This window comes from Pseudopodoces humilis, chromosome 3 (assembly GCF_049639895.1).
Source record: "Pseudopodoces humilis isolate 2021_Gansu_Grassland_sample_001 chromosome 3, ASM4963989v1, whole genome shotgun sequence".
Classification (NCBI taxonomy): Eukaryota; Metazoa; Chordata; class Aves; order Passeriformes; family Paridae; genus Pseudopodoces; species Pseudopodoces humilis.
In genome coordinates, this window is record NC_142202.1 from 73,924,422 (window position 1) to 73,952,272 (window position 27,851).

Below are 27,851 nucleotides of genomic sequence, written 5' to 3' on the forward strand. Positions count from 1 at the left end.
TTCTGGACAGCTCCTGCCGGGCCCGGCGGACTCCGCAGGGGCAGGGCAGGACACACCCGGCCCCGTCCACCCCATCCCCTCCTTCTCCTCCCCATCCCCTCCCTTCCCAGCCCGGTCGCGCAGCCGCGCAGCGCCGGCCGAGGGAGCCGCCGGAGCCGCCCAGCGCGGCGCGGCCCTTCCCCGCCGCGGGGCCGGGCTGGGCCCGGCAGCACCGGGCTGGGCCGGGCCGGGCAAGGCAGGGCAGGGCAAGGCAGGGCGGCTCGGCGGCGGGGGATGCGGGTGCCGGGCGCAGGATGCTGTGGGGGGTGGGCCTGGCGGCGCCGCGCTCCTGCGTGGCGGACCTGAGCCGCAACCGCAGCCTGTCGCTGGGCTGGTGCGCGGGGCCCGAGGAGCCGCCGCCCGCCTTCTATGGGGGCGAGATCGTCGCCTTCCCGCTGTCGGGCGGCGGCGGCACCATGGCGGCGCTGGGCTCCGACTCCTGGTGGAAGAAGACGCTGTACCTGACGGGCGGAGCCCTGCTGGCCGCCGCCGCGTACCTGCTCCACGAGCTGCTGGCCATTCGGTGAGGCTGCGGGGCTGCCGGGCGGGAGCGGCGCGGGCGCTGCGGCGCGGCGAGCCCAGGGCGCTCCCCGCGGAGCCGAGGCCGCGCTCGGAGCCGCTTACACCTACCTGGTCAGGTTGGAGAGGTCCGGCGCGTTGTGGGGGTGGGGACTCTCCTTCACCGTGCTTTTGCCATTTACCTTTCTTTTCCCCCCCTTCCCCCCGTTTTCCCCCATTCCCCTTTGCGGCAGCGCAGGAGGCGGCTCCGCGGCGAGCCCTGCGCTCGCCCCCACAGGTGGCCCAGACTGGGCCCTCTCGCTGCCTCCGGACCCGGGCAACCAAAACCTGCAGCAGCCCCCTAAAGGCTGACGAGTGTGTTTCCAGGGCCGGGGTTTCTCCTTTGTCCATTTAATGTACTGATGTATCACGCACCTGTGCGTTTTAATTTTATTTTTTATTTTTTTACAGTAAAGAGGAAGAGCTCGATTCGAAAGATGCTATCATACTGCATCAGTTTTCAAGGCCTAGGAATGGCGTTCCGAGTTTATCCCCGTTCTGCCTGAAAATGGAAACGTACTTGAGGATGGCTGATTTACCCTACCAGGTACATCAGCAGTTTGCCTTTGCCTTGCAGCTCTCTGTGGTTGCATGAAATGGTACATGGGCATCCTGCCTCTCATCCCCCTCCGTCTCTCTCACCCAGGGAGATGTAAACATACACCTACAGCTAGGTGGATATGCCAACACTTTTATGTCTCCAGTTGAATTTGGTGTATAACCTTTAAAGATATGACTTGAATAAGATCATCTGGAACAGCTGTAGATTTAACTGGCAAACCTAAATCATTGTTAAAAGTTAACTTGGCTGGAAATGCTGAAGTGGGAGAATAGTCTGGAGTTTATATAACATTAAATAACACCCCAAAACTGAAGCAGAACACTGCTTTATTTGATTATTTGATCCTTGAATTTCACCATGCTAAAGATATCAAGATTAGACAGCTGCAGGTTCTTGTTTTTCTGGAGGCCTTATCTCTGCAGCTCTCCTGGGAAGAGGTGCTTACCTTTTGCTTCACCTCCCTTGGCTGATGCTTCCTCCCTAGTGAAGTGAGACAGGATTGCTTTCAGAGGCCATGTCTGCTGCTCCTTAATTGTGGTTGGGTGCATCCCATGCCATCTTCCTGCAGGGAATGAAGCCTGAACTACTCTAGCGAGTGAAAGCTGTGCGAGTGGACGCTTGAATCTCACAGTCTTGCCCGTTAGCATTGGGGTCGAGTTGGGACGCTGCAGGCGTGGCACACAGCTTGTGGTGTTGGCAAGCTGTACAGCACACAGGCTCTTTGAGACATGGGATGGTTTTCTTCTTTTGTGTGTGTTAAGCACTGAGTGCCTTTAAGATGATGAAATAATGATGATGTATGTAACTAAGATCTTAGGTAAAAGAAATGCCTGTTTTTTGGTTTTTTTTCCCTTTTTTCTTCTCCCTCTGTTTTTTCCTAAGTAATGTAAGTTTGGCATTTTACTCCATACCCGAGGAAGAATGTTTTGTATAAGTCAAATGTTGTACAGTGGAAAACCAATGCTATTACAACTTCTTTTTTTAACACATTTGCCATTGATATTTAGCTTCATACATGGCTAAACTCCTTTACATTGGAGGAGAAAGAAAGTCTAATCAGTACATTTTGCTTAATTGTTTAAAAGCCTGAGGTTAGTGTTTCCTTACAACTCAGTAGTACTTGAATCAGACACATGGGAGTACTAAAGAGGAAGACTTCCATCCTGTGGGATGTATTTTCCTCGTTTAGATTTACAGAACTTGCAAAATTCTGAAGCATGAACTCGTCCTTTGAGCAGGAGGACTTTGTGCACATTCCTTTTCTCAAAATAATTTGGGTAGAAATTGCATGTTTGAGGGGATGATTCTCTTGGTGAGATCTTTTTTCTTTCCAGTGGCAGCTGATGCAGTTCAAAGGTTTGTGATTCTCAAGTTTGCTCTGGTGGAGAGTAGCTGTAGAAAGCTGTGTTATAAAAGATGGTTGTGACGGGACATGGCCACTTCTGAAGGATAACACCGCATTTATGTGGTTCAGGATGGAGTCGTTTAGAGTGCTCATGTTGGTCAGAAATGACACAACTTTTTGAAGAGAGGAATTTCCAGAGGATTATCCTCCCCTCTATTTTTTTTACTGAATGTCAGCATTGCTTTTTGGTGTTGCATGTCTCTCTATCCCTCAATACTCAATAGCTGTGAGTACACTAAACTGACAAGACCATCAAAAGCAACATTCCTACCTTCAGCTGCTTCCTCCTGTCCCTTCCTGCACATGCTTTTCTGTGGAAGTTCAGGCTGATCAGAGCTGACCTAGCTAGAGGCATGACATTTTAGTTTATTTGGTTTTAACTCAGCTTGGTTCCCCACATGCTCTGTATGCCATTTTGGAGGAGCAGGAATGGGTGCTGGGAGCACCAGGTTGGTGCTTTTAGCCATGCTGGCTTACATAGGTTTAAGGTATTTGTGGGGTTACTGACCCTCTGAAGGCTTTTAGAGGTAAGTTTGGTGGAGGTGAGCTTATGAGCTGAGTACATAGCTCTTTTTTTTCTGGAAGAAGCAGATGTTGTTTCTCTCCTTTTGTTATGAGTATGGTGCTGCATTGGACTTTGGCAGGTGGAGGAAAGTATGGATGCTGCTGTGGGATTGAGTGAGAGGGGAACTGAAGGGGGAACTGTTCCTGGCTATGGTTTCTTGTACTCTGCTTGTAGGCTTTCATTTTGTTCCTTCATGACTGTGTTACCCTTAGCATGCTGTATGTATCAGAGGCAGCCGGTGGCTGCCTGGCAGGCAGCAGGGTGGGTGTGTAGGGAGGATTCAGAAGGATACATCTTGCTTCCCTGCACACTGTCAGGGGCCATGATGGAGAAGCACTGGAGGTGGCCGCTGGTGCTCATCCCAGGAGACCTGCTGTGGTCATCACCTTGCTGAGGAAGGACTGCTTCAAGGGGAGGGTTATGAAATGGAGTGAAGAGAAGACAGTGCGATGCTCAGACCGCTTTTACACTTTTGATTCCTTGTGTTTATTGTAGTGCATTAGACTGTTGAGTATTGTGCTTTGTGTTACACAACCTGCTTTAATGGCACATGAGGGTTGGAGTAGAGTGACGTATTCCTACCTTACTCTCACCTGAATTTCTCCCAACACATGTGCTGTTGTCATGTGCTTGTGTTTTCTTGAATCTGCCTCTCTATGTGAGAGTTTCCATGAAAAATTATTTGGGCAGCCCCACCCCAGCTGGGCTGTTATAATCCCTATTGGGTTTTCAAAACATTTGATGCTTTTCTTGGTAAAGCTTGCTTTGAAAGAGCCCCATTTGTGTGCTCACCAGGATCTTTTGGGTATTCCTTGATTGCCTCAAATCAAGAATATGAGGAGCTGAGCCTTTATGTAACCTGATAAATAATTAGCACAGTGGGAATGTGCTGTTTTCATGCCAGGTCTGTGGAAATGGCAGCCTCCTTAGGAAAAGATGTGAGTGAACGTAAAATCATAAACAGGAGTAATTGAAAATGTGAAATCTGATTTCTTCTGCATAGTACTATAAAATTACCCTAGAAATACCTTATTTCCTTCTTTTTATAAATTCCTTGTAAATGAGGTTCAGTAGAGCTATTGTTGTTGCTCTACTGGCACTTAATGTACTGTGAATGAAAAGGGATATTCTTTTGGTTTGCTTTTGGTTTTTAATGCTACCATAGCTTTTCCCTGCTTAGCAGCTGGAACAATTTTTAAGTGGAAAATACATAAATATTTGATAGCAATTAGTATCAGCCATAAGGATACAGAGTTTTCAAGCATAAAAATGTCTTTTTGAGAACAGTGGATACAAGAACAGTATAACAGATTTCTCAAGAGACGAAGGTTTTCTCAGGTCACTGAAAGATATTTCCTATTTTGTTTGATAAACAGTATGTAATGAAAATCTTTTTAGGCAATGTATTTATATGTATTAGATACCTGTGCTTGAAGAAATGTGCAGCTGAGTAATAACAACTTGTTTTTTTTCTGGGTTATGGTATGGACTGCAGTAATTGCAAGATGTAATAAACACATCTTCAAGTCCAGCTTCTGCAAACCACCAGTGTTTGTGCGCAAGAAGGGAAGTATCTTAATGGAAGGGCTTAATAAAGATTAAACCAGTAATGCTAAGGATCTTCTAAACATGGTGTGTAGTTCCAGGAAAACCTTGTGCTTCTGGAGTAAAGTTATAATGAAAAATTATGGAAATGTATCAGTCAGTTTAAGTGCTGAACGACCATTTTTGATGAAGGAAGGGTCTTGGATGGTGGAAGGACAGGGCAGTGCTCCCCTTTCAGTTTCAAACATTGAGTGGTTTTAGAGCTTGTGCCATGGAATGGCCCCCGTGTCACCCACACAAGCGGGTGGGAGGGATTCAGGTGCTTTATTCACCCATGCAGGGGTGTGGTGGGTGAGACATGATATCATCCAGTGTCCCTGCCATGTTGTTTGTTTGGGCACAAACGCTGGAAGAGGCTACAGCCAGAAGGCATTGTTTCCCAGAAGTGTTACCCATTTGTTTTCATGGCTGCGTGATCCTAGTGCATTGCACATCTACATTTGCAGTGGCAGGATGCTGGCACTCTCAGACTGAGCGGGAGTTGTGTTCTGGTTTATGCTTCTTGCTGCCAGAGCACCTTAATCAATCTTAAGTGGATTCAGGAAAGGTAAATACTTGGGACCCAAACAGATCAATCCAGATCTACAAACCTTAAACCTCCAGCAATTAGGAGCTAGGTCCTGAAATGCTTGAGGTGACTGCCAGAGATTGGATGCAGAGCCTTTACTGCTCAGCTTTCTGTGCTAGGAGTTTTCATTCACTAAATAACAGGATGTGGGGATGGGAATCACAAGATAGGAAAAAGGTTATGCCCTGTGTCTCTGTCTTCAGGACTAAGAGAATTGAAGACAAATGTCTGATCATGTTTTGGTAGCCAGCAGTTGCTTGTTACATGAGATGGAAATTCTTTAATCTCCGTGTTGTGCCTTGTCATGGAAAAAACACATTGCTGCTTCTGTGTGAGTGCTGTGCTGAGCAGGTACAGCAGTATTCAGCTGTGCTCTACTGTGCTAGCCTCTTGGGAGACCCAGTTGTAACAAGTACGTGTGTAAATGTCTGAGATTTGTAAGTTTTGAAGTTGCTGAAAGCATCTCCCTTCTGCTCAGGAGGGAATGATACGCCTTTCATGTACACTTGTGATTGTGTGTGTTTTGTCTTTATGCAGCCGTCTGAGTTGGATAGTAATTTTTTTTTTTATGGTACTTTTAACATGAAAAGTGCAGATGTGGGCAGGAACTGAATTTAGTTGTGAGTCCTGTGATTTAAAACTTGTTTAGAATAATGGGTCCAATCTTCTGTGAGATCTGAGCATCTCCAAACCTTAACTAACCCAGGTATTTAAATAATAAATAATATAATATCACATGGCATTCAGCATAAAAGCATGGAACACCTTGCAGGGCCTGGAAATAATTTTTCCTGAATTGTCATGTAGGGTAAAGCTGCTGCTCTGATTGAATAGCCTCTGCTACTCTAGAGGGTTAATTAAAAAAAAAAAACAAACATTTGTTGGATTTGTGGATTTGTTTCTTTAGAAACACAGAAAATTATTTAAAAATATGTATTCTCATTGGAGCAGAACCCAAAGGGTTTTTTTTGTCTGTGTATTTGTTTGTTTATTTGATTTTTTTTTTCCTTAGAACTATTTTGATGGAAAACTTTCCCCTCAAGGGAAAATGCCTTGGATTGAATACAATCACAAGAAAGTATCTGGCACCGAGTTCATTATTGACTTTTTGGAAGAGAAACTTGGAGTGAATTTAAATAAACACCTTGGTCCCCATGAAAGAGCTGTTTCCAGAGCTGTGACCAAAATGGTGGAGGAGCACCTGTACTGGTAAGCTTGCATGGCAGAGCTGGCTGTTCTTGTGCTGTCAGATGTGTCCCTGAGCTCGGGCCTCATGGGACATGAATGCTTCTTATCTCTTGCAGAAATCTTGGGCACCCAATTATTAGCTTCACAGCTCTCTTCATTCTAGGAAATGGCTGCTCCTTTATGTGTACAGTGGCATGAGGCAGGGATAATTCCCTTGAAAAGTTGTCCTGTGTAAGCAAGTTAAAGTCAGGCCCTTTGACTGCAGCTTTGTAGAAGGGAGCAGCAGTGGGATGCTCCTCTGTTCAACATGACTTCTGAATAGGAGCAGCTTTCTTAATAAAGACCAAAAGATCAAGGTGGCTGAATATATGTGGTCTGGGGAGTGTAGAGGAGTGAACCCAGTGTTTGTGGTGAATCCAGAATATTATTTTCTTACTTTTGCTGATTTTAATTACGTGTGAGTGATTGTAGTAGAGATCATTGCCTTTTCTGTAACACAGGGTACTCCTGTTGATATGTATTGTTGACAACACTGCCAGTTGGTAGTGTACAGTATTAGCCACAGTATCCTGAGAAGCCGAAGTGTGTGTATGAATGGAAAATAGAAATAGAACCTTTCTGGTACTTTATGCATTTTACTGATACCTTTGAAAATAGTACTTATATTTTCCTTGGTGCTTTACGTTTTAGTCCTTTTTAGGTGCCCTTTCCAGTTTGGGCATAGAGACAGCAGGTCAGACATGCATCTTGGATGCTGCATTTGCTGCCTTAGCAGGCACAAGGCTTTATCCCAATAGTTTACTTTCTAGTATGCATTGAAGTCCTTGCTACACTAAGTTTTACATTTATGTTGCACGTTTTTTCTTCAAAACAATGTGTGAATTTTAAATTGAATGCATTTAGCTGCTTTTTCTTTCACCTTTTGATTGAAGATCAGCAGCAATACATGCACATATAGTTCTTCAAATAATTTTTAGTGTCTCCTGTGAACAATTTTAGCACTCAGTAATTAGCAGATTGAAGTGATTTGGTTTAAAAATTAAATCTATGCCTTCCAAGAAGTGTGGCCTTCACCAATTATACCCATCTGCAGTGTCATAGCCTCCCAAACATGATACAGGCAGCCTGTAAATTAACTTTTTTTTGGTTCATTTTTCCTGCCTCAGCTATTACAGCTGCCAAAGGGAGGATGAAGCCTTTTAGTCCCCTAATGCTTCATCTCCTTGCCTTAGTGTCTGTTGTTTCATGGTTCATAGATTTAACTGCGTTAAATGTATCATTGCTGATGGCAGGCTTATACTGCTGTTATGTCTCAATTACAAAGTGCTATCCTCTGTAAAGCTGTTGTCCGTCCATCCAGGCTCCCCTGGAGCTGACTGGGCACTGCTGGACGTGACACAGGCAAGTGTGGGAGACAGGTATTGCAAATTTAGGCACTGGCCCAGAGAGGGGGCTTTAAAACAGGCGGGCAAAGTTACATCAAGAGCAGAGATGTGCATGCCTGGCAGTGTATCCCTGTTTCCTTTCCTGTGTAGTCACACAGCTGAGTTCCTCCAAGGCATGTATCTTTGCTGCAGTGCAGTCAAAAGTCCAACTCAGAGTCTTACTCTATGTCCCTCTGGCTGTACCAGAGGCTTGATATGTTGGCATGGTTATACCTTGCAGATTCCTTGTAGCAGGCAAAGCCTGAGCCATGAGGTGTTGCACTTGCACTGCTGTTTTTTCTGGAGAACAACTTTGACCATCCTGTGCTTACACCAAAGTAAAATCAGGCTTTCACTGTGTAGGACCATATTTCTCCTTGACAGCATTGCATCTGTGGTTGTAGGGTCCCTTCACATCTGTCCCTGAACCTTCCCACGAGAAGCTTAGGGTTTTTTTGGTGTCCTCGTGTCCCATGGTGAGGAATTTGAAACAGTGGTTGCCTTTCTGAAAAATAAGGTATATAAAGCCAAGCCTCCAAAGCAGTGATATGTCATGTGATTCCTACTGTTTTGTTGCCAGCAGCACGCGAACTAGCTTCATCATAAATAAGTAATGCTGTAGTACATTTATTGGACAAAGAAGAAAAGTACATCCTGTGGTGTGCTGTCCCTAGGTGAAGCTCAGCATTTCCTCCAGAAATGTTTTGTTTTGCCAAGGCAGTGGCTCATCTTCAGCAGTTAGTGCCTCTTACATGTGGAAGTGGCTGCTCTGGCTGGAGTTGAGAGCAGTGTGGGGCTGTTAGAACCTCCTCGTCTGGACACCTTCTCTCTGCCCCAGGCTGTGGCACCTGGCGGGGCTCAGGCAGAAAGACAAGTAAGCATACCTGTTTCTATGCTGGGGTTACACCGTATCTCTGAGATGCACAAGACTGATTTGGAGCTGGTGCTGGAGCTCCATTCCCTGGAGAATGCAGTAAGCCATTAGGCTTTTGCTGTGTTTAGCTGGCAGAAGAAAAAATAGTCCTCTAAGCTGAATGGGTGTTGAGGCGAGCCAGTAGTGAAGAGATGGAAGTGGAATAATTTTGTGACTCTCACCCCAGGTCTTGGATGCAATGCAGACCTCTGTCATCTTCTGTACACTTGCTCTGAGTCAGCTCCACTGCCTGCAGTGACCCGTGGGCCCCCAGAAACCAGTGGGGCACTCACAGCCACTCTTGGGGAGTGCGTTGGGTTTTTGGTGTAACTGCTGCACATTTGTGGGATCGGACCTCTGGTTAAGAGAGGTCTGATTCTCACTCCCTTCTGGAACTGGCATGCTGGGCTCGACAATTCTGCTGGGATTCAGGCCAGGCAGGTCCTGGTGCCTGTAGGGCTAGCAGTCACTGTGAGATGCTTTCTGTCACTTTGATCTCAGGAGATGGATCTTAGGTCTGTGACACTAATGTACTTAGTGAGAACATAAAGCCTTGAATATTCGGCTTAAGCAGACTAACCTGTTAGATTGGTTGAGCTGTATTGTCAAACACAACTGTAGTGATTTATAAATACATGTGTGATTTATAAATGTGTGTGTATGTATATATACACTTGCAAATATATTTGACTTGTTTCTTGCTTTGTCTTTCAAGAAGCATGCATCATATGTGGTGAATGGTTGAAGTACAGGAAGAGCATGATATGAGAATACGGATGAATCTGACTTTGGTCAGTATTCAGACTTGCCACGTGTTAAACATAAAAATATTTCTATAGTGTAAATATTTTTGAATACATCAAGCCAATTTTAAGAGTAGCGTCTCTCCTACTGCTGACAGTGATGAGGCTTGAATGCCACTTGTGGCTTAAAAGCCAGTTGCTCTGAGAAGTTGCACAGCGGGTGGGGTTTCTACAGCTGATTGTGGAATGAATATGTCTCTACAATCCTTTTGTATATCAAGAAATTCTAGTCTGCACAGGTTCAGATAGGAGAATAACATCCTGTTCACATTCTTGTGAATGCCTTCCCCTTGTCTTGAGGTTCAGACAGTTTTGGGATAATCAGGCAAGCTGCTGTTGATGAGTCACTTTCTTCATCTCCTCGCCTGATTTATGTATTGAGGCCAAAGCTGCTGTCACATTTAGACTTCGGATTTACTTCACCCCTACAGCATTGCTCTTTAGTGCATTATTGTTTTATTTATACTCTAAGATTTGTACAGATGTGCTAACACAAATGCAAATGGTAATGTTTCCCAAAATGCTCCGTTCAGTCCAGTATTTAAAACAATTATGTCATCCCATAAATATTTACTCTGGTGTAAAATGTATAGTTGTGCTGTAGTGAAGTAGATTATGTAGACTACTGAATTCTGGCATTTCCTAACCTTTTGTAATATTGATAATACTCCATTAATGTAGTATGAATAGAGGAGTGATAGGTGGAATTAAAATTTGAGAAGAGTAGAAAACACTAATTAATGAACCCTTGAATAGAATAACTTCAACAATGTGCTTGTAAAGCCGGTTTTAAAAGTGTTTTTATCTCTCCCTCAATCACAGAATACTTTTTTCCTTGTTTTGTCTACTCAGAACTGTAACATTTTGGAAGTAACCTGTGACTGTCTGTTTAGCTGCCTTCAGTTCCCATGTAAATTTGACATTTGGGACATGTTAACAGTTCTGCTCATTCAGAGGGACAAGCAGATGTCTTAAGATTTGTGCTTGACAGTTTAGCCTAAGCAGGATTACTTAAATCCTGTGTAGTTCTTCATTGCTGTCCTGGTCATTAAGCCTGATCTGATTTCTGCCTATTCCAGACCCACAGACCTTCTCTCCCAGGACAAGAAAGTGAGCTCTGGGGAAATGTATTTTTACATTAAAGTATGGGCCAATTAGCTTTGTGGGAAACCTTGTTCATTCTGTTTTATGAAATTAAAATAATTTTGGGCATGGTTGATCACTCTTGATGTGATGCCAGCTCACTGGTGTGGTTGGAGTGAGAAATAATGATGGCAAGTCCATAGGGCCAGGTTTGATTTTGTGCAACTGGGTTGCTGCAGTGGAGTTCCTGTGTTCTTTTTCTGTTTTGTTTTGCCTTCTTGTTGCTCTTCTCCAGGCCAGGCCTGCTGTCCTAAAGGAACTAAATTGTATTGCAGAGTTGCCAGATGAAACAGGTCAGGTCCATCCTGGGGGAGGAGGGTCTTTGCAGCAAGACAGAGCAGTGCTTTCAGAGGTCAAGTTCTTCTTAGCTTATTCAAATAATAATAATAATTTACAGATCAGGAGAAGAACTCATTCAGAGCAGTACTGTGGAGAAGGACTTGGGGGCTCTGGTGGATGAAAAAACCGGACATGAGGCAACAGTGTGAGGTAGCATGCTGGGCTGCATCAAGAGAAGTCAAAGGAGGTGATTTTCCCTTCTATTCTGTGTTTGTGAGATGCCACCTGTTTTCCAGCTCAACTGAGTTCCCGGCGTAAGGAAGATCTGGACCTGTTAAGCAGGTCCAGACAAAGCCACAAAGATGATCAGAGGACTGGAGCACCTCTCCTGTGAAGACAGGCTGAGAGCTGAGGTTGTTAAGCATCGAGAGCAGAGGGCTTCAGGGAGACCTTGTTGTGTCCTTCCAGTACTTAAATGGGGCTTAAAAAAAGAGGGAGAGTGACTTTTTACATGGGTAGATAGTGATAGGACAAGGGAATCAGTTTTAAACCAAAAGAGGAGAAATGTAAATTAGATGTTAGGAAGAAGTTCTTTACTCGAAGGGTGGTGAGGCACAGGTTGCCTAGAAAATTGTGGATGCCCTATCCCTGGAAGTGCTCAAGGCCAGCCTGGGACTGGGCCAGGATGGGACTCGGAGCAGCCTGATTAATGGTGATTAAAAAAACCTGATATTTAGATTAACGGGTAATATCCCTGCCCATGGAGTAAGTGTCCCTGCAGTGGACATCTAGTTGGAAATAGATGATTTTTAAGGTCCCTTCCAACCCAAGTCATAGTATTTTAATTATTTCCTAGTGTTCATGTCAGGAGTTTTTCCTATTCAGAGCTGTACCTGCTGAAGAGACCTTGTCCTTTGCCAGGCCACTGAAACATGACTGCTGCAACATTCTGCTCTATAGAGTGCCCTTACACCTTCAGGGCAGCCTTGTTTCCATTTGTCTTAAATCCTGTTTTACCTTTGTTCCTGGAACTGTCTCACACCACATCTTCCAGACAAAGTCAGTGCTTTAGGAATTTCAGTAGCTCTTTGCTGCTGCATTTGTTGGCTTCACATTCCTCCTGTATTGCTGGTGCTGCTGCTAAATCTGTCTCTGATTCAAGCTTTGCATTGCTGTAATCTGCTCAATGACTTGAGTTTATCCATCAAGTTTGAAAAACCAGGACCATGCAGAGCACCCCATTCTAAAAGTAGTGTTGAAACATGTGAAATGTCAGCAGGATGCTTTTGTTATAATTATACACTGCTGGAGGTTGTGGAGTAATCTGTGGAGGGTCAAAGCCATCAGAAGCAGAGCAGGTGTGTTTTTGTTCTTCCCTGTTTATACGTTTGCAGCAAAAACCTGTTCACACCTCACTGTTGCTGACTTCAGTGAAAACAGAGCAGAAGGCATTGAACTGCAGTAGTCAACGTGAGTTTGATAAAATGTATGTTATCAAAACTCACAGGAGTTCTCCAGGAGATAATGGCTTTTTTTTTTCCTTTCCTTTCTTGAATTAGGTTAAGGACTAAGCACTAAGGAAATGATGTGGAGCTGGAAATATGTACAATGATAAAACTGAAGTAATATTCCAAACTTAAACAATGAAGCCTTGGAATGGCTTGGATTTGAATATGTGTATCAATTCCCAGTGTTTCTGAGTCCCTGTAGGCTTCCTGCGTTTTTCTTGTCTACTCTGATGTCTTTAGTTGTTTTTCCATCAACCCTTGAATTGGGTGACAAAAGTTCATATAGATGGTCTTTGTGGTTTATTTGTAATTTCTGAAGATGCTGGATATTAAAAAAGTTAATGTTGCTTTTCCTTAAGTTTCTGGAGCAACAAATCAAGATATGTTTGCCTATAACATTGATAAAGAACAAAAACTCATGTGGGAAACAAAACTTTAAGCTGGTGAAACAGATTTTTATAATAAGACTTTATAAAATAATGTTTGCCATTCAATAAAACATGGAAGGCAACAGTGTCCTTTAGAAATGTCTCATGAAATCAACGTTTTGAAGAGAGGAAACTGTACATGAGAAAGCCAACCTAATGACCACTACCTCTTTTTTATATTTTACTTTTTAAAGATCGTGTTATTCTTAATTTCCGAGGAGAAGTGAAATCTTCTGAAAAATTACTGCTTCAGTATTTATGTTGGAGCACAGTTACTGCTTGCCTAAGTGTGAGCAATATAGAAATGAGAAAGGTTGGTGGGAAAGATTGATTTTTGGGGGGCTGTTTTGTTGTTGTCTTTCCCAGGTCTGTGCAATGAGTCATCTTTAGCTAATAAAGCTGTTTGGCACTGCGTTTTGTTACACAAGTTTAGCAGAATTCTGCAGCTTTTACTTTATATTTCAACAGGAATCTTGTTTTCTCCTGGAGTGAGTCATGATTTAATGAGAGAATAAGCACCGGGCAGTCTGCCTAAGTACTGTAAAATGGGTTTGCTCTGCTGGCACTCTGAGTTGCCTCGGAGTCTGCTGTTTAGGGAAGCTACCTCTCCATCAGGGCAGTGAGCACTCACCTGCCTGACCTCTGTGCACGCCTCTGCAGGGTGGTGTTGGGCTCACTGGGGATTACACTGCTATAACGTCTTTCTGCATCCTTCTAGGACTTTAGCTTATTGCCAATGGGTGGAAAATCTTCATGAGACTCAAAAGATGGTTTCGCTTTTTGGCCCCTTCAGCGACTTGCTGAAGTGGATCTTTTGCCATCTGACCAAAGGAATCGTGAAGCGGGAAATGTACGGCCATGGCATTGGGCGCTTCTCGGAGGAGGAGATGTACACGCTGATGGAGAAGGACATGCGGACTCTGGCAGGCCTCCTGGGTAAGGTACAGCGAGTTACGGTGCTCTCTTCACAGCTTCTCGCTCCACAGGGTGGAATTGACCTCCAGTGCTTCCTGACAGCTTGATCACACGCAAATAAACTCATTTTGGCAAAAGCTAGAAGCTGTCATTTAGTGCCTTTCTTGCTCTGGCAAAGACACTGTTTCTTTTCCCACTGTTTGCTGCCAAATTGTGTGTGTAGAGGCATACGAGGATTCCTTCTCTGGGCACAGAGTTTGTGTATGTAGAGGAGCAAAACGTGGCCTGGTGTTTTGGAAGAGCATTTAGCGACAGGAAATTAGGAAAATGTAGTGTTTAGTTCTGCAAATGAAACCTCTTATTTAAACCTTTTTTGGGGGCTGGGGTGTGTGCGTCTCATTTTTTGTTTCCTGGTGTATTTCCTTTCCTGTTTTTTATTTGTGTCTGTTTGACAGATCGTTATGAGGCTGCCATTTGAAAACCCTTTGCAGATGTTATTTTGATGAGCTGAACTTTGTCGTGTTGAGCTGGTGTCAGCAGCTCTATTCAAAGCTCCCAGTAGGAGATGGTTCTGTGCTGTCAAAATAGGTGCATTCAAGATTATTGGTTATCTTGGGTGGATCCCATACAATTAGTCTTAAGGTTGACCTCACTTAGCTAGAATTACATGAATTTCTGTTCCGTGGCTCAGGCTGAAATATGCACTGGAACTGTTTTGCACTGTGCTTCTTGCCTTCTGCTCCACCGAGAGCTAAACATATTGTGCATCTGTGTAAAACTTGCTTTTGGAGGAATTGCCTTGGTGCAGGTTGTCACTTTTCCTTAAGCTTATGTCTCTCTGTGTGAGAAACCAAGAGAGAAGCCAAGAGAGATGGTACCTGCATGTTCCCTGTAACAATTGCTGTAAAGAGGTGGCTGAGTGGAGGACAGGAGGATGCCTCCCTGCCCTGTGCTCCAGAGGTGGGACACACTGCACATGCTCTGAAGAGACAAGTGTGGAGTGGGTGAAAGGAACAAGCTGGGGAGAGCCAGAAGGCAGAAGCTGAGTGCTTCTGAGAAAGGGAAGGAAGAAACATGCTTCTGGACTTGCAAGGTGTTTTGGAAAGGAAGGTATTTGCAGTGGACCCAGATATAGAGTTTTCTGTAACTTCGTTTTCTAAAACCTGTTGAGTTGTTGACCAAGGTGGGAAAAAACCCATGAGATGCATGGACACAATGGGAAAGGGGAAGATTTGTTGACAGCTCCTCTTTTGACAGCACTTTTTTATGCTGCATTTTATGTATTAATAGAAGCAATTATCTATTCTAGTGCCTCTTCAGAGAAAATCTGTTGTTTGGAGATTAAGAGGTCCCTTTTCTTTGAGAGGGAAGAAGGGAGGGAGTAATTCATTTTAGAAGAGGAGATCTGGTCATGCCTGCTTCAGAGCTGTGGCCAGCTCTAAATGTTCTCCTCTGTGGGCCTACCAATGCTGTAATTTTGAGATTGGCACTGTGTGGCTCCATGCTCATCACAAGGAGTGGGGTTGGGACAGGAGCTGGAGCAAGTTCAGTCTATGACTTAGTAGCTCAGCAAAGTCCCCTGGTTCTGGCTAGACAACTTTGTCAGGCTGAAAGAAGTGGCAGTGGATACGTCTGCTAAAGTCATCTCTGTCCGCCAAGAGCAGAGAGAACCTTCAAGAGAAAATTAAAATGTGTACCTGAGTACCTGTAAAAGTATCTTGATTTGCTTATTTCTCCTGAGTGTGTACTGGCACTCAGATTTGTAAGATTTCAAGTTCAAAGGAATCATTTAATCTTCTAGACAGATCTCTGTGGATCAGACTGCTTGACTGCTGTCTTGAGGCCTGTGCCATTTTGCTGGCTTGGGGGATGGCTTTCTAAAAGCCATCCAGTTCTAATTACGAGATTTCAGCAGGTGGAGGTGCCACCACGTTTTGCTGACAGATGTTAGTCACTGTCTGAATGTGTTCAAAATTGGACTTGTTTCAAATGAGAGTTTGATTCTAGCTTGCAGACAGATGCTCTTCCTACTTCTCTCTTCCTGGGTAGCTTGGGTCATCTCCCTGTGAAGGTAAATGCTGTAATCAGTCTCTGGCTTTTGTGGAAAAAGCACTGGAAATCCTCAAGCACTTCTTCACTATAACAAAATTTTAATTGTACTATTCTTATGTTACCAGCAGAGTTTTTCTTCTTAATTCAAATTGTTGTTGAGAATGTGCTCATGTACTTCAAAAAGCCTTGATGGGCATTTTCTGTATTCCTGTTATTTTATTACGTTACCAGCTGAATATTGTACATTTTTTTCATCTTCCCCTTTGAAATGGATGTCAGATTAGTCAGTGTGCAGTCACATGAATCATTATATTTTCCCTTTTATAATTCCCCATTATTGGTGAATTTGTCTACTTTTCTGCAATTGCCTTAATTTTCATTAACATCAGTATGCTCATGTTTTCTCCAGCCATCTGTTTATGATTGGATCTACTAAGTGTGGCCTCCAGGTAGTATCCTGGAATGGGGACAGAAGGTGGGATGAGGACTTCGAGCCTAGCTAGAGGCTCCCCTGTTTCTAAGGGGGAAGGAGAATGCGGTCAGTCAGCTTACTGCCTGCACAGTCTTTGTGAGATTTCCCTCCATATATATGTATCCAAGTGTTTTCCCAGAAGAGAAAGTAGTTGGGATTTTGGCTATTATCTTAAGAGCTTAAAAATGATGCCTGTGGTGCAGAATCGCTGCACATACCAAACTGTAGCTGTCAAGAAAATCAGATTAATGCTCCCCTTTTTTTAACAGGGACCATTCACATGGGAACAAGAATAACTTTTGATTCTAAGAGCTGCTTCCAGAGAATGATAACTTTGCAGCTGCCAGTTCTTATGATGTTAACTTTGACATTCCCAATCATATCTTTGGTGCTTTTTTATTTTTATTTTATTTTTATTTTATTTTTATTTTTGAGAATAATTTTTCTTTCTCCCTTATACCCATTTCCTTGACAGACTCCTCCAGATCTTATAAACATGGAAATTGGAACTAATCCCACTGTAGGGGATCAACCCATCCCATTGGTATCACCTTTCTCTGTCCTGCAGTCTTTAAACCACAAATGTAATTTCCTTGTATTGTAGCAGTTTCCTACTGTCTGGTGATAGTGTAAGAAGGTGTGGGGAATGAGCACATGAATTAGCAATGTATAAAAATACACATTTTGGTAATTGTTTAGAAGAGGCAAGTGAATGACTGTAAATCTGTTGGTGCCATCTCAGCTGTCTGCCTCTCAGCTCTTTGGTAGATGGGATTTTGAGCAGGGAGTTGCAGGCCAGCAGCTTCCTGAAGTGGATTTTGAAATGCATTTGATGCTTTGAGAGGGGCAGGGGTGCTCAGAGCTGAAAACTCAGAGGTTGGACTAAGCTGGATCTGAGCCTCTAAAGTTAGTTAAGTGCCCTGTAGCAGACTGCAGGTGCTGTACCTGCCTCTGTGGAGGGGTGCAGCCTTGTGTCCCACAAACCTGCTTCTTGCGGGGATTTCTTGACTCACTCTTGAAGTAGCTGCTTTTGAATCCTCTGGTGCATGCATTTGCAAACAGTGGAGTTGTGTACCCTCAAATTCCTGGGCAGTACAAAGTTGGTCCAAGTCCAGTGTGACCAGGTGATGTCATTTCTGTTGGATTAGCCAGGGGATGCAGAGAGGTGTTTGAGATGATCACTGCTGAGGCAGCCTGGATGTGACAGACACTGTAATCTGGGCTAAAAACAGACACAGAGATATCTGGTCTATCAGAAAGTCTTCTGGACAAAAGTTGCACTGGAAATTTTGAGAACAGATTGGAAATGGTGGGAGAAAATGTGCACAGATGGTGTATTTTGTGGTGCAGCATGACTTAAAACCAAATTTGGAGTTTTATGATCCTACAGTTTTATTTTCTCCTTTTGCCCTTTGTTTCCATGCACCTGAAGGGTGGGGTGTTGTGCCTGGGGAACCAGAGGGTGGGATGGTTTAGCCCTAACTCAGAGCTTGCTTTAATTGTAGCAAGATGGAAACAGTGTTTCTTCCCAGCATCCCTATGGATTGAATCTCAAGACCCAGTTGTATGGTACTAAATTCCTGGTGCTGGCATGTAACTGTGGTTTAGGGATGAATTTTTGAACTGTGTTTGAGATTGATGAGTGCTTGGGTGTCAGATAAATACCAAAAAGACTAAACATTTACCCTGTACAGAGTTTTCAAACAATAAATTGATGGAACTGTGGAAGAGCTGGTGAGAGATAACTGCATATTCAAATGACATCTGACAGGCCAGAGAAGGTTATTGTTACTGGCTATTCCTGAGCACTGTTTTGCTCTGCTCTTGTGCAGGGGATTGGCAGCATTCCTTGTACTGTACACTGGAATTTGATGCATTTTACACTGGACAGTTCCTCTAGACTTGTGCAATAAACCTAACATTGAATAACCTGCTGAATTACAGGCAGCTCGGAAGAATGTCCTGGGGAGATGGTATAACTGGATTTTGAGGATTCAATTAGGTACCACATTTCACAGAGCTTATAGCACTTTGGGGTGAAGCAGGAACAGTGCAACCAGCTAACCTGACCTCTGCAATACTTCATGTTTCACTGTGTGCAGTCTTTGTTCCAGGTCTCCTGCCTGTGATGGGAAATCAAGTATACAGTGGATGTTTTGTTGCAAACAGTGGCTTTGAAACATGTTATTTTCTTCCCTGTCTTAGTTAGTTACCCCTCTGTTTGTGCTGTGGTGACCATTTAGGACCATCACGACATTGGGGTGCCCAGAGAGGTAAGCAGAGCTGCTGTGAGGAGCAGACATGTCCCTCCACTGCACCAGGCCAGTCCCAAAGGGCTGCTGTTTCACTTAGTGCCTGCATGCCCAACATGCCTCTGTTTGATCTCTACCTGTCAGGGGTCAGTGGGGGTGAGGGCACTGCAGTGCGGGTGTGTGAGAGGACCTGTCTGCTCCTGCCTGTCTCTTTGTCCTCTTCTGGGAGATACAGGTTATTTCTGAGCAGTTGCTGCTGGTCTGACTGCTGCATCTGTTTCAGCCTGAACAAATAGGGTGAGAGGAAAGCTTTGGGTGTGACTTTTCTTTTTCCAGCTGATGGGATGAGTAAATTGAACCTGGATCTGCATGGATGAGAGGTAAAGGGTGACCAGCTTCTTTCAGCAGGTTCATGATTTTAGATTGTGGTTCAGCAGTTTGGGGTTTGCACCAAGGCAGTAGTGGTGTTTTCAGGCATTTTGTAGCTGCAGAGCAGATTTTAAATGCAGCAGAACGAGTACAGTGTGTGAGTGCTGCCAGCTGTGAGGAGGTTCCTTGGCCAGTGGTGGCTCTGTAATGGGCCTGGTTATAGAAGTCTTGAGCTTAGGGGAAGCTGCACTAATAGATTTCACCTGCTGAACTGTAGAAACAGCTTTGGAATACCTGTCTTTTGACAAGTGAACCTTTTCACTGAAATTATTACAGTAAAATAAATATGCTAAATGTGGAACTGTAATTTTTTTTTTTTAATTTGGGAGAAGTAACATCCAGTCAATAAATATTTGCTGTTGTATTTACAGGTGACAAGAAGTACATTATGGGATCAACTGTTTCCACTGTTGATGCCACTGTCTTTGGACATCTGGCACAGGCAATGTGGACATTACCAGGGACTCGACCAGAGAGACTAATCAAAGGTAAGAAAACTTGAGTGATCTCTGATTAAAAGCTCTTGGTGGTATTTTCCATGCTTAAACTTGGAGTATCTTGGAAGGACATTTTGAAGACCGCAGTACTTCTGCAGACTGTTCCTGCCTTTGATGTAGCATTTGTATCCTGCAATGTTGTTTTCTCTTAAAATTCTTTGTTTTCTCTTTAATGTTCTACACAGTAATTGTTTTTATTTCTGTACTTGATCTTTTCCTTGTTAATGTGGCAAAGCCTTAAAGCCTCTAAGTAGTGAATGCTTGGTAAAGTATGAGAGAACACAAGAATAGCCATTAGCCAAATTCTGCTGGACTGAGTACTCTCCTTGATAGTAGAACTGCAAGTGCCATTGTCTCACTGAAATTCCAGCCTTTGCTGTTCTTTAAGATTCCAGATAAGGAAGAAATCTGGCTTGGATTTGGAGTCACTTTGCTTTTGCATGAATTGGAAACCAACCTACCTACCCCTCCTCTCCACAGAGAGTTGTTTTTTGGTTTGGTTTTTTTAGTGGGGTGATATAGATGTTAAAGTATCTTTGCATCCCTTTTCATAGTAAAACTACACAGCATGAAAAATGGGAAGAGCTAAGGAGGAAAAGGATGTAAAATAGTGTAAAAGGAATGAATCTGACCTGTAAACATACTGTGTGCAAGAGAGCTCTGCTAAACCTGCCAGTTAAGTGGCACAGACTTACTATTTTCCTCAGATAATGATCACTTGAGATGAAGATATAAATATTGGCTATGTAGTTCTTTCCCTTGATGTCTGAGGCATCACAGGTAACATTCTGAAGGGTTCATGGCTGTCTAGAAGGATTACTATGCTTGTTGAACTAGTTTGTCTCTAATGAAAATAAATAGAAAATAATAGATTGAAATACTCAAGCAGAGTGGTTGATTATCTGTACCTATCAACCTACTTATGCTGTCATGAATACAGGTTTTACATACACCTCCTCTTTAATATGCTTTCTCTCCTCTTTGAGTTTTTTAATGATTCACTCTGTAAGCATACGTGCATTTATAAACAAGGTATAAGATACTAAGGCTGGGAGCAGTAGGAGTGAGCCAGTGGCCATATTAAATGTGAATTCATGTTGCAGACAACGCTGCCATCTGGTGGTGAAAACCCCACATTCGCTGTATTTAATAAGCATACTGTGCCATCTAGAAGATCAAATTCTGTCTTTAGGAACCAGGTGTTTGCAATTAAGCAAAAAGTTCTGCTACAAAGACCTGTTAGTGTCTTGTCTTGATTTCTTTTTGTAGAGGTTGAATTTGGGATACTTATTTTTCTATTTGTGTATACATGCATTTGTGTTTATTCATTTGTAACCCTTCTTGTTGTATGTATTTACATTAAAGTTAAAAACAAAGCTGCTAAGAGGATTGATGGCATCTTGGAATTTTGAAACCTCTTTGCAAAGGCACTACACAGTTTGTTACCAAACACAGCTAATTTGGTTTTGCATCATTAGGTTAGAGTTAGAGCATTATTGTCTGGATATGTCTGCTGAAGTCTATTGTGCTGTGTTATGTTGCAGGTGAACTGATTAACCTTGCTATGTATTGTGAAAGAATAAGGAGGAAATTTTGGCCAGAATGGCACCATGATGATGACAACACTCTGTATGAATCTGAGGAAAGCAGCGAAGCAAGCAAGACTTACTCCCCTTTGCAGGACTTCAGTTTTTATTCAAGGACAGAAACATTTGATGAGGAAGGGAACAGTATTTCCCAAACCCCTGACACAGATTACACTGGACACTCCCTCTTTGACTCGGATGTGGACATGGATGAGTACAGAGATCATGAACAATGCAAGTGAAATGTACAAGTGTCTCCCATTGTGCAGATAAGCTGTTTATTGGGATCACCTGATTTGTTTTCTCCTTCAGGTCATGAAGAGGTTTATACCACTTTGGAAGAGACTACTGTTCTTGATTCAGCTGTCACATACTGCTTGGACTATTTCAGCCATATTTTGTTTTGTGTAATTGTTCAGGTGGACCAAGGTAAACACATTTAAAACACATGTGGGCAAACTGGAGGTCTAGAGGGCAGCAGGACCTTTAAATCTATTATTTTTGTTCATGTTCAGAACCAGATCCCCCATCCAAGTGGGACGAACTTGTGGGAAGTGGAGCATTTGTCACAACTGGTTTGTGCTGTTATCTTATCTTTACAGCAACGGGTTGAGGACAAAAATGGAAGAGGCATGACTGGTACAGCTTTCTTCCATGGAAGCAGATGAGATGCTGTAATGAAAAGCCCCTGGTGGTGTTGGTTGACTGCCATCTCAAGATAAGCCAGTGGTGTGCTGAGGTGTATCAGATTCATGCAGCACACTGGCCTGTATTAGCAATAGTGTGGCCAGCAGGACCAGGGCAGTGATTGTGCCCCTGTCTCAGCACTGGTGAGGCTGCACACCAAATCCTGTATTCTGTTCTGGGCCCTTCACTACAAGAAAGTCATTGAGGTGCTGGAGCATGTCCAGAGAAAGATAGTGAAGCTGATGAAAGGAACTGGAACACAAGTCTTGTGAGGGACAGCTGAGGGAGCTGGGGGTGTTTAGCCTGGAGAAAAGGAGTCTCAGGAGGGACCTTATCACTTTCTACAACTGTCTGAAAGGAGATTGTAGCAAGCTGGGGGTTGGTCTCTTCTCCCAGGCAACAAGCTCTAGGATAAGAGAAATGACTCAAGGTGTGGCAGGGGAGGTTTGGATTGGGTTTTGGGAAGACCTTCACTGAAAGAGTTGTCAAGCATTGGAGCAGGCTGCCCAGTCACCACCCCTGAAGGTACTTAAAAGCCATGTAGATGTGGCACTTGGGGGACAGTGTTTGCTGGTGGACTTGGTAGTGCTGGGTTAACACTTCGACTTCAAAGGTCTTTTCCAATCTAAAAGATTCCGTCATTTGGCTAAGTTTCAGGGGAATTTTATTTGATTGCTACCGTACTTTGGGTGCATATATTACAGGATCTGCAGGGAAGAATTGCTCCCAGTCCTTTTGGAGACAGTCAAGGAAGGATGGAGGAAAGCATATTCCTGCAGAAAGGAGCTGGTCAGTGTTTCTTGTTCTTTGCAGAAGGCTGAAATCATTACTCTGGAATACTTCTGTGCAGGAGGGAGATGTCAATGTTAACTCATCTGGAATGCGTGTTGGTCAAATTTCTTCTGTGCTTTTGAATTACTATTACGTTTTTACCTCCCTGCCCATGGCTGCTGTCTGCTATTTCTGGGCAAGGCTAAAGAGCTGGGATTTGTTGCTAAAAGTCTGGTGTGTCTCAGCAGTGAGTGCTTTGTGTTCTTTACCAACAGACATAGCAAACCCATGAAGGTTGCAAAGCAGTTTGAGGTATTAGTAGGCGTGGGATGCCGTGTAGTTGCAAGATGTTGGCCCAGGCAGTTGAATGCTTTATAGCTATCTAGGAACGTGCTTCAGGGGGTGCTGGGCACTGTGCTGGCTTGCAGTGCACAGTCCCTAAAGCTGATGCATGGGAGGAGGTGAGATGGGACAGTTCCCTCAGCACTGCCATGTGTGTGGGGAAATTCAGATACTGAAAACATGACCAGAATTGAATTTAAGTTGCCTTTGCTGGCACATCTGGGATGTGGATCTGGGTCTCATAATGATTGCACAGGTTCTGACATGCTTCGTGTTCATGTCTCCCTAAATGCAGGTTAGAGATGAGAATAAATCCATTAGATTTACTCACAGCTTTGAAGTTAAGCATGTACTTCAGTGTTGCTTGGCCATGATTAGTTATTTTAGTAGAGAGAAAGCATATCAAATGTACTGAGCTGTTGTGTTTTTGAATATGCATATAAAATTGGGTATTTGACTGCACACTTTGTTGGTGGCCCGTTTTAATTATGACTTTCTCACCGATTTACAGTTAAATGAATCAGTATCCCTCAGCAAAATTTTTATAATGTGCTGGTTGTACCAAATGTTCTAGGAGCAGACAGGGCAGATGACTACTTTAGGATGTTAATTGTTGGTAGTTGTAGTGAGTCTGGAGCTTGAAATAACTCCAGCATTCAAAGACTAGCTTTCTCCCTGGGATCCTTGAGTGCCTTCTGCAGAGGAAAGTGCCTGCTCTGGGGAAACACGGAGTTAGCCATGGCTTTGAAAGCAGGGACACCTTTGTTTGCAATGAAGCCTCAGGTCTGTTCATGCATGGGAGCCACTGCTGACACTAAGAGCTAACAAGTTTGGTGTGGATTTACACCTGTTTCCACAATTCCATAGGCACGTCCTTGGAGCCATGTTCCAGTCAATATTGTGGGTAAGTATCATTTGCAAAGTGGACCAAAACTGAGGAGGAAGATATCATCTAGTTACTTGGGACCCTTCTCAGGAAATTAAGCACAAGAATAGGGCACAAGAAGATAAGTCTTGGGCTTGAAAGTGCAGAGGTGATGGCCTGAAATGTCTAAATAACTCCATGGCCAAGTCAGGAGAGATTTTATCTGCAAAAATGTAGGTATTGATATTCTGAATGAAAGGAATCTGCATCAAAAAGCTCCTATTTAAAATCATTAGTGTGTTGGAAATTCTGATGGAGATGTTCTCACTCATTTACTGATGCATGCTTGAAGGCTGTGCTTTCTCCATTTGTTCAGCATTGCAAGGTGTGCTTGCAGCAGATGAGTCCCAGTCATTAAAAGACCGTTAAAGGACAGTCAGACCTCTTTTAAAGGATTAAATCCATGCATTTTCTTTGGAAAGCTGTCTTGGTAAATTATTGTGGGGAAACAAACAAGTTTTAAAAAATCAATTAAAATGTGTTCATTCATCTTGGTTTGGGGAAAAAAAAAAGTGTTTTCTTAAAGAGGAACCAATTGTTTTTGACTTTCCAAAATTTTGCTAAAAGAACAATGTTTTCTTAGTTTTGCAGTCTTTTTTTTTCCATTATTTCTATTTTTAATGTTAGTGCTGAGGGGCTGTACAGAACTAAAAATAGTCAGAGAGCATCTTTATTTCCTTTTGTTTTTCTTTTTTTTTCCTTTTCCTTTTTTTCCTCCCTCACTGATTAAAATTGTGAGCGAGTCCATTGTAGGGATGCTGGAGGTCCTGACTGTGCTGCTGGTGGGTTGAGGGTCAGCAGGTGTCTCTTTAGCCATGAAACTTGGGACAGCTGTGGATTGCCAGCTGCCCAGCAGGTGAGCTGGGATAGCGGCTTCTGCCAGGAGCTGGAGGCCGATGGATGCCAGGACATCATCTCTGAGTTGACACAGACCACATAAGGTTTTTCCCTGGCTGGGGGTCCCTCTGCCACAGCCAGAAACTCACTGTGGGGTGATGTTAGGAAGGGTTCGGGGGCCCTTGATGCAAGAGTCAGATGTCATTGATGTCTCTGAAAGCATCATGGGTGCCAGCACCAAACCTGGTCCCAGCCACAGGCCTGGCCCAGTTTGGGGTAGTGGCAGTGCAAGGTACTGGCAGGAGGAAAGCTGTCTTGGGGCTCCTCTGCGCCTCCTCAAAATAGGAGCAGCCCCTCTCAAAATAGGGCAGGGGAGCCCTTGGATGGCCATTGGAGTATACAGTGGAGAAGGGAACGGTGGGATACAGGGAGTTGCCAGGTGGTGGGTCTCTGCAGGAGGACTTGGGCTGTACCTGTGGCCTGGCTCATGCCACTGTTCAGTGGATGGGTGGGGCACCTTCTCTGCTTGAGTTGGAGCCTGAGCTCATATCTTGGAGAGGAGACAGCACCGTTCCTCCTGGTTACTTTATCTTAAATACTGCCAAAGGCTGAGTGCTGCCTTTGTGTTTCCATAGTGTTGCTTTAAAAGAGTGAGTAATTGGTCTGCCCCTCATTTGGCAAATGGGAGTTCAAAACAAGCCCTGCATTTCCAGTGGAGTTAGATTTGAAGCAGTCTGTTGGTTGGATTTTTCTCATGTGAATTGCAGTTTTTGACTGTGTGACACTGTCGTGTCAGAAGGGATTTGTTTACCCCTGTCAGTCTCATTGGCTCTGTCAGCAGAGCTCACTGTTACCTATGGGGGAAACAGGCGCTGGGATGTATAGGTCCTACAGAAATCCTGAAAATGTGGTGTTTGATTTAAAAACCAAACTGAACCTGATGTTTCAGATCTGGAGGACTGTTTCCATCCAATTATAGCACTGCAAGTAACACATTTTGATCTTTAAAACCTTGGCAATGTCCCTCCAGATCTATATTCTCTTTGAAAAAATACTGCCTGAAATATTTCTGCAGCAACAGTTCAGGCACAAATTTGCTTTTGTCAGTGATGTCTGCTCAAGTAATCATGACAGTTTCATACTGTTTTCCTTGAAAGGCCTGTATCTGTCAGATGCTAAGCCTTACAAAATATTGCCTGCTGGAAAAGCGTGTTATGTGCAGATTTATGCAGGGCAGCTCACCAAGTGAAATTTCTGTGGCAGGGGATGAATTCAAGTGGGTCTTGTCCTTACGTGTTTGAATAAGAATTTGAATCTGTTTTTTGACAAGTAGCTGTTTGGCCTTACCCTCCTTCCCTCCCCAAATACTGCAAAATTATGGTTTAGGCATGTGATACTAATAAAGCAAATTATTCTCTCTGAATGCAGAATTAAGTTGGATGGTCCTGTTGCTGGGATATGGAAATGGGTACCCATAGGTGTGAGTCGTGCCCATACATCTCAGCAGCTGTGATCTGGAGGAGCGCGCACATTGTACTGTTTAATGTCACGGAACCAGAGGACTGGAGGTTCTCTGAATGACTGCAGTGCCTTTCAGCAGTTGATCAGTGCTATGGGGTAGCCATGTATGCTGTGCTTTAGGTGCTCCTTAGTGCTGGGTAGACTCTGCAGGGGCTCATCTTGGTAGCTCTGGCTCCTGTGGGGCATCAGCCTGCTGTCATCCCGTAGCTGAGCTGCAGAGACAAGGGTCTGTTTGGGAGTGAGCATTGGCAGTGAGCAGAGCTTTGACTCTGCTGGTGAACGTGGGCTGTTGTATTGAGCTGGTGTCCCATAGAGTGAAGGTGTTCCCCTGCACCACGTGTGTGCATTTAATTTTCAGGCCAGTGGCCCCAGTCTTCACAGCTTTGCCTCAGTGGAGAGAAGGGTTGCAATATGAATCAGCTCTGTCTCAGTGGTTTGGGGCAGTCCTCTCTTTGATGGCCTTTGAGGAGCGCTTCTTCTGTGGTCATTCCCAATGGAGGTGCCCCATTGTGAAATACTTCTTAGAGGTTTCTGCAGCTCTCTAAAATTTGGAAAGTTAAATGGTATTAGTCTGTGTACAGCACAGGAATGCCAGTCACTGAAAACACTGCGTGTCACTACAATGTTAAACTCTTAGTTCTGTGTCCTGGTTGCACCACTCCCAGGTTTTTCAAGGCCAAGGAGATAGTTATGGGCTTTTGGTCAGACTTCAGCGTAAAAGGGTTTGTGGGATTTCATGTAATGATTTACACATTCAGCTCAACAAGCTAAAGCTGAAACATATGCTTCCAAAAGGCATTCAAGTTTTGCAGAATAAATAAAATCCTGCTCCACTTTGAAGTCGTTGACAAAAGTGCCATTTGCTTCAGCGGTGCCGGAGTTTCCAACAGAGCTTCCAAGTGACCCTGAATTTACCACTTCTCTCATTTCTGTCTAATTAATTATACTTAAGTAAAATTTTTCTTTATTGTGGACAGTAAAGCAAACAAGATGTGACTGTTCTTTTTTAAGCTCCCTAAAAAAAGTGCTTTTTTCGGCTGCACTGGTCACGTTGATATTTTCACTGGGCACTATGATTGTGTGTGTTCTTCCCTCACTTCTTAATTTGTTCTTCTGACTTACCTTTCTTTGAATGTACAGGTTTTTATTTTTTAGGATACTTGAAGAATGAAAGTCCCAAAGACAGGGGTGTGCAATCCAGCAAGAATAAAGTGTATGTAGATGTGCATGGGCGAGGGATATATCCAGCTAGATGCAGTGTACAAGGTTTAACAAAATGAAGCAACACATTTCTAAATGGGGACTCTGATGCTGTAGCTGCATTATATTGTTTGTCTATGAACTACACGAGACATATGTCATTTTAGCACTGTTATTACTAGTTTATAAAGCCATATTTGAAATTGTACACTTAATTGTAACATAACTTTAAATTGTGCACTGTGTTGATCAATGTACATATATATGAAGATCTGTATATTTTGTCTTTATGCTGTATGTCATTGGTGTGTAAATTATAACTAATCGATCTAAGATACCTTTCTGGTTCATGTCCTTATTCTGTGTCTGTGTTTTCT

At 43.6% G+C, this 27,851-nt stretch overlaps 1 protein-coding gene across 1 annotated transcript; it reads left to right on the plus strand.

Annotated features, from left to right (window-relative positions):
- The first annotated feature begins 241 nt into the window (after positions 1-241).
- On the plus strand, positions 242-27,832 carry FAXC (failed axon connections homolog, metaxin like GST domain containing). Its single transcript, XM_014248347.2, has 6 exons — positions 242-562; positions 1,009-1,144; positions 6,315-6,511; positions 13,707-13,924; positions 19,480-19,596; positions 21,150-27,832. The coding sequence occupies exons 1-6, from the start codon at positions 294-296 to the stop codon at positions 21,431-21,433; spliced, it is 1,221 nt and encodes a 406-aa protein (XP_014103822.2). The 5' UTR covers positions 242-293; the 3' UTR covers positions 21,434-27,832.
- Positions 27,833-27,851: the final 19 nt, after the last annotated feature.

Coding starts and splice junctions, on each gene's coding strand:
- FAXC (XM_014248347.2), top strand. CDS start 294: ATGCTGTGGGGGGTGGGCCTGGCGGCGCCGCGCTCCTGCGTGGCGGAC. Junction 563..1,008: donor CACGAGCTGCTGGCCATTCG/GTGAGGCTGCGG, acceptor ATTTTTTTACAG/TAAAGAGGAAGAGCTCGATT. Junction 6,512..13,706: donor GTGGAGGAGCACCTGTACTG/GTAAGCTTGCAT, acceptor GCATCCTTCTAG/GACTTTAGCTTATTGCCAAT.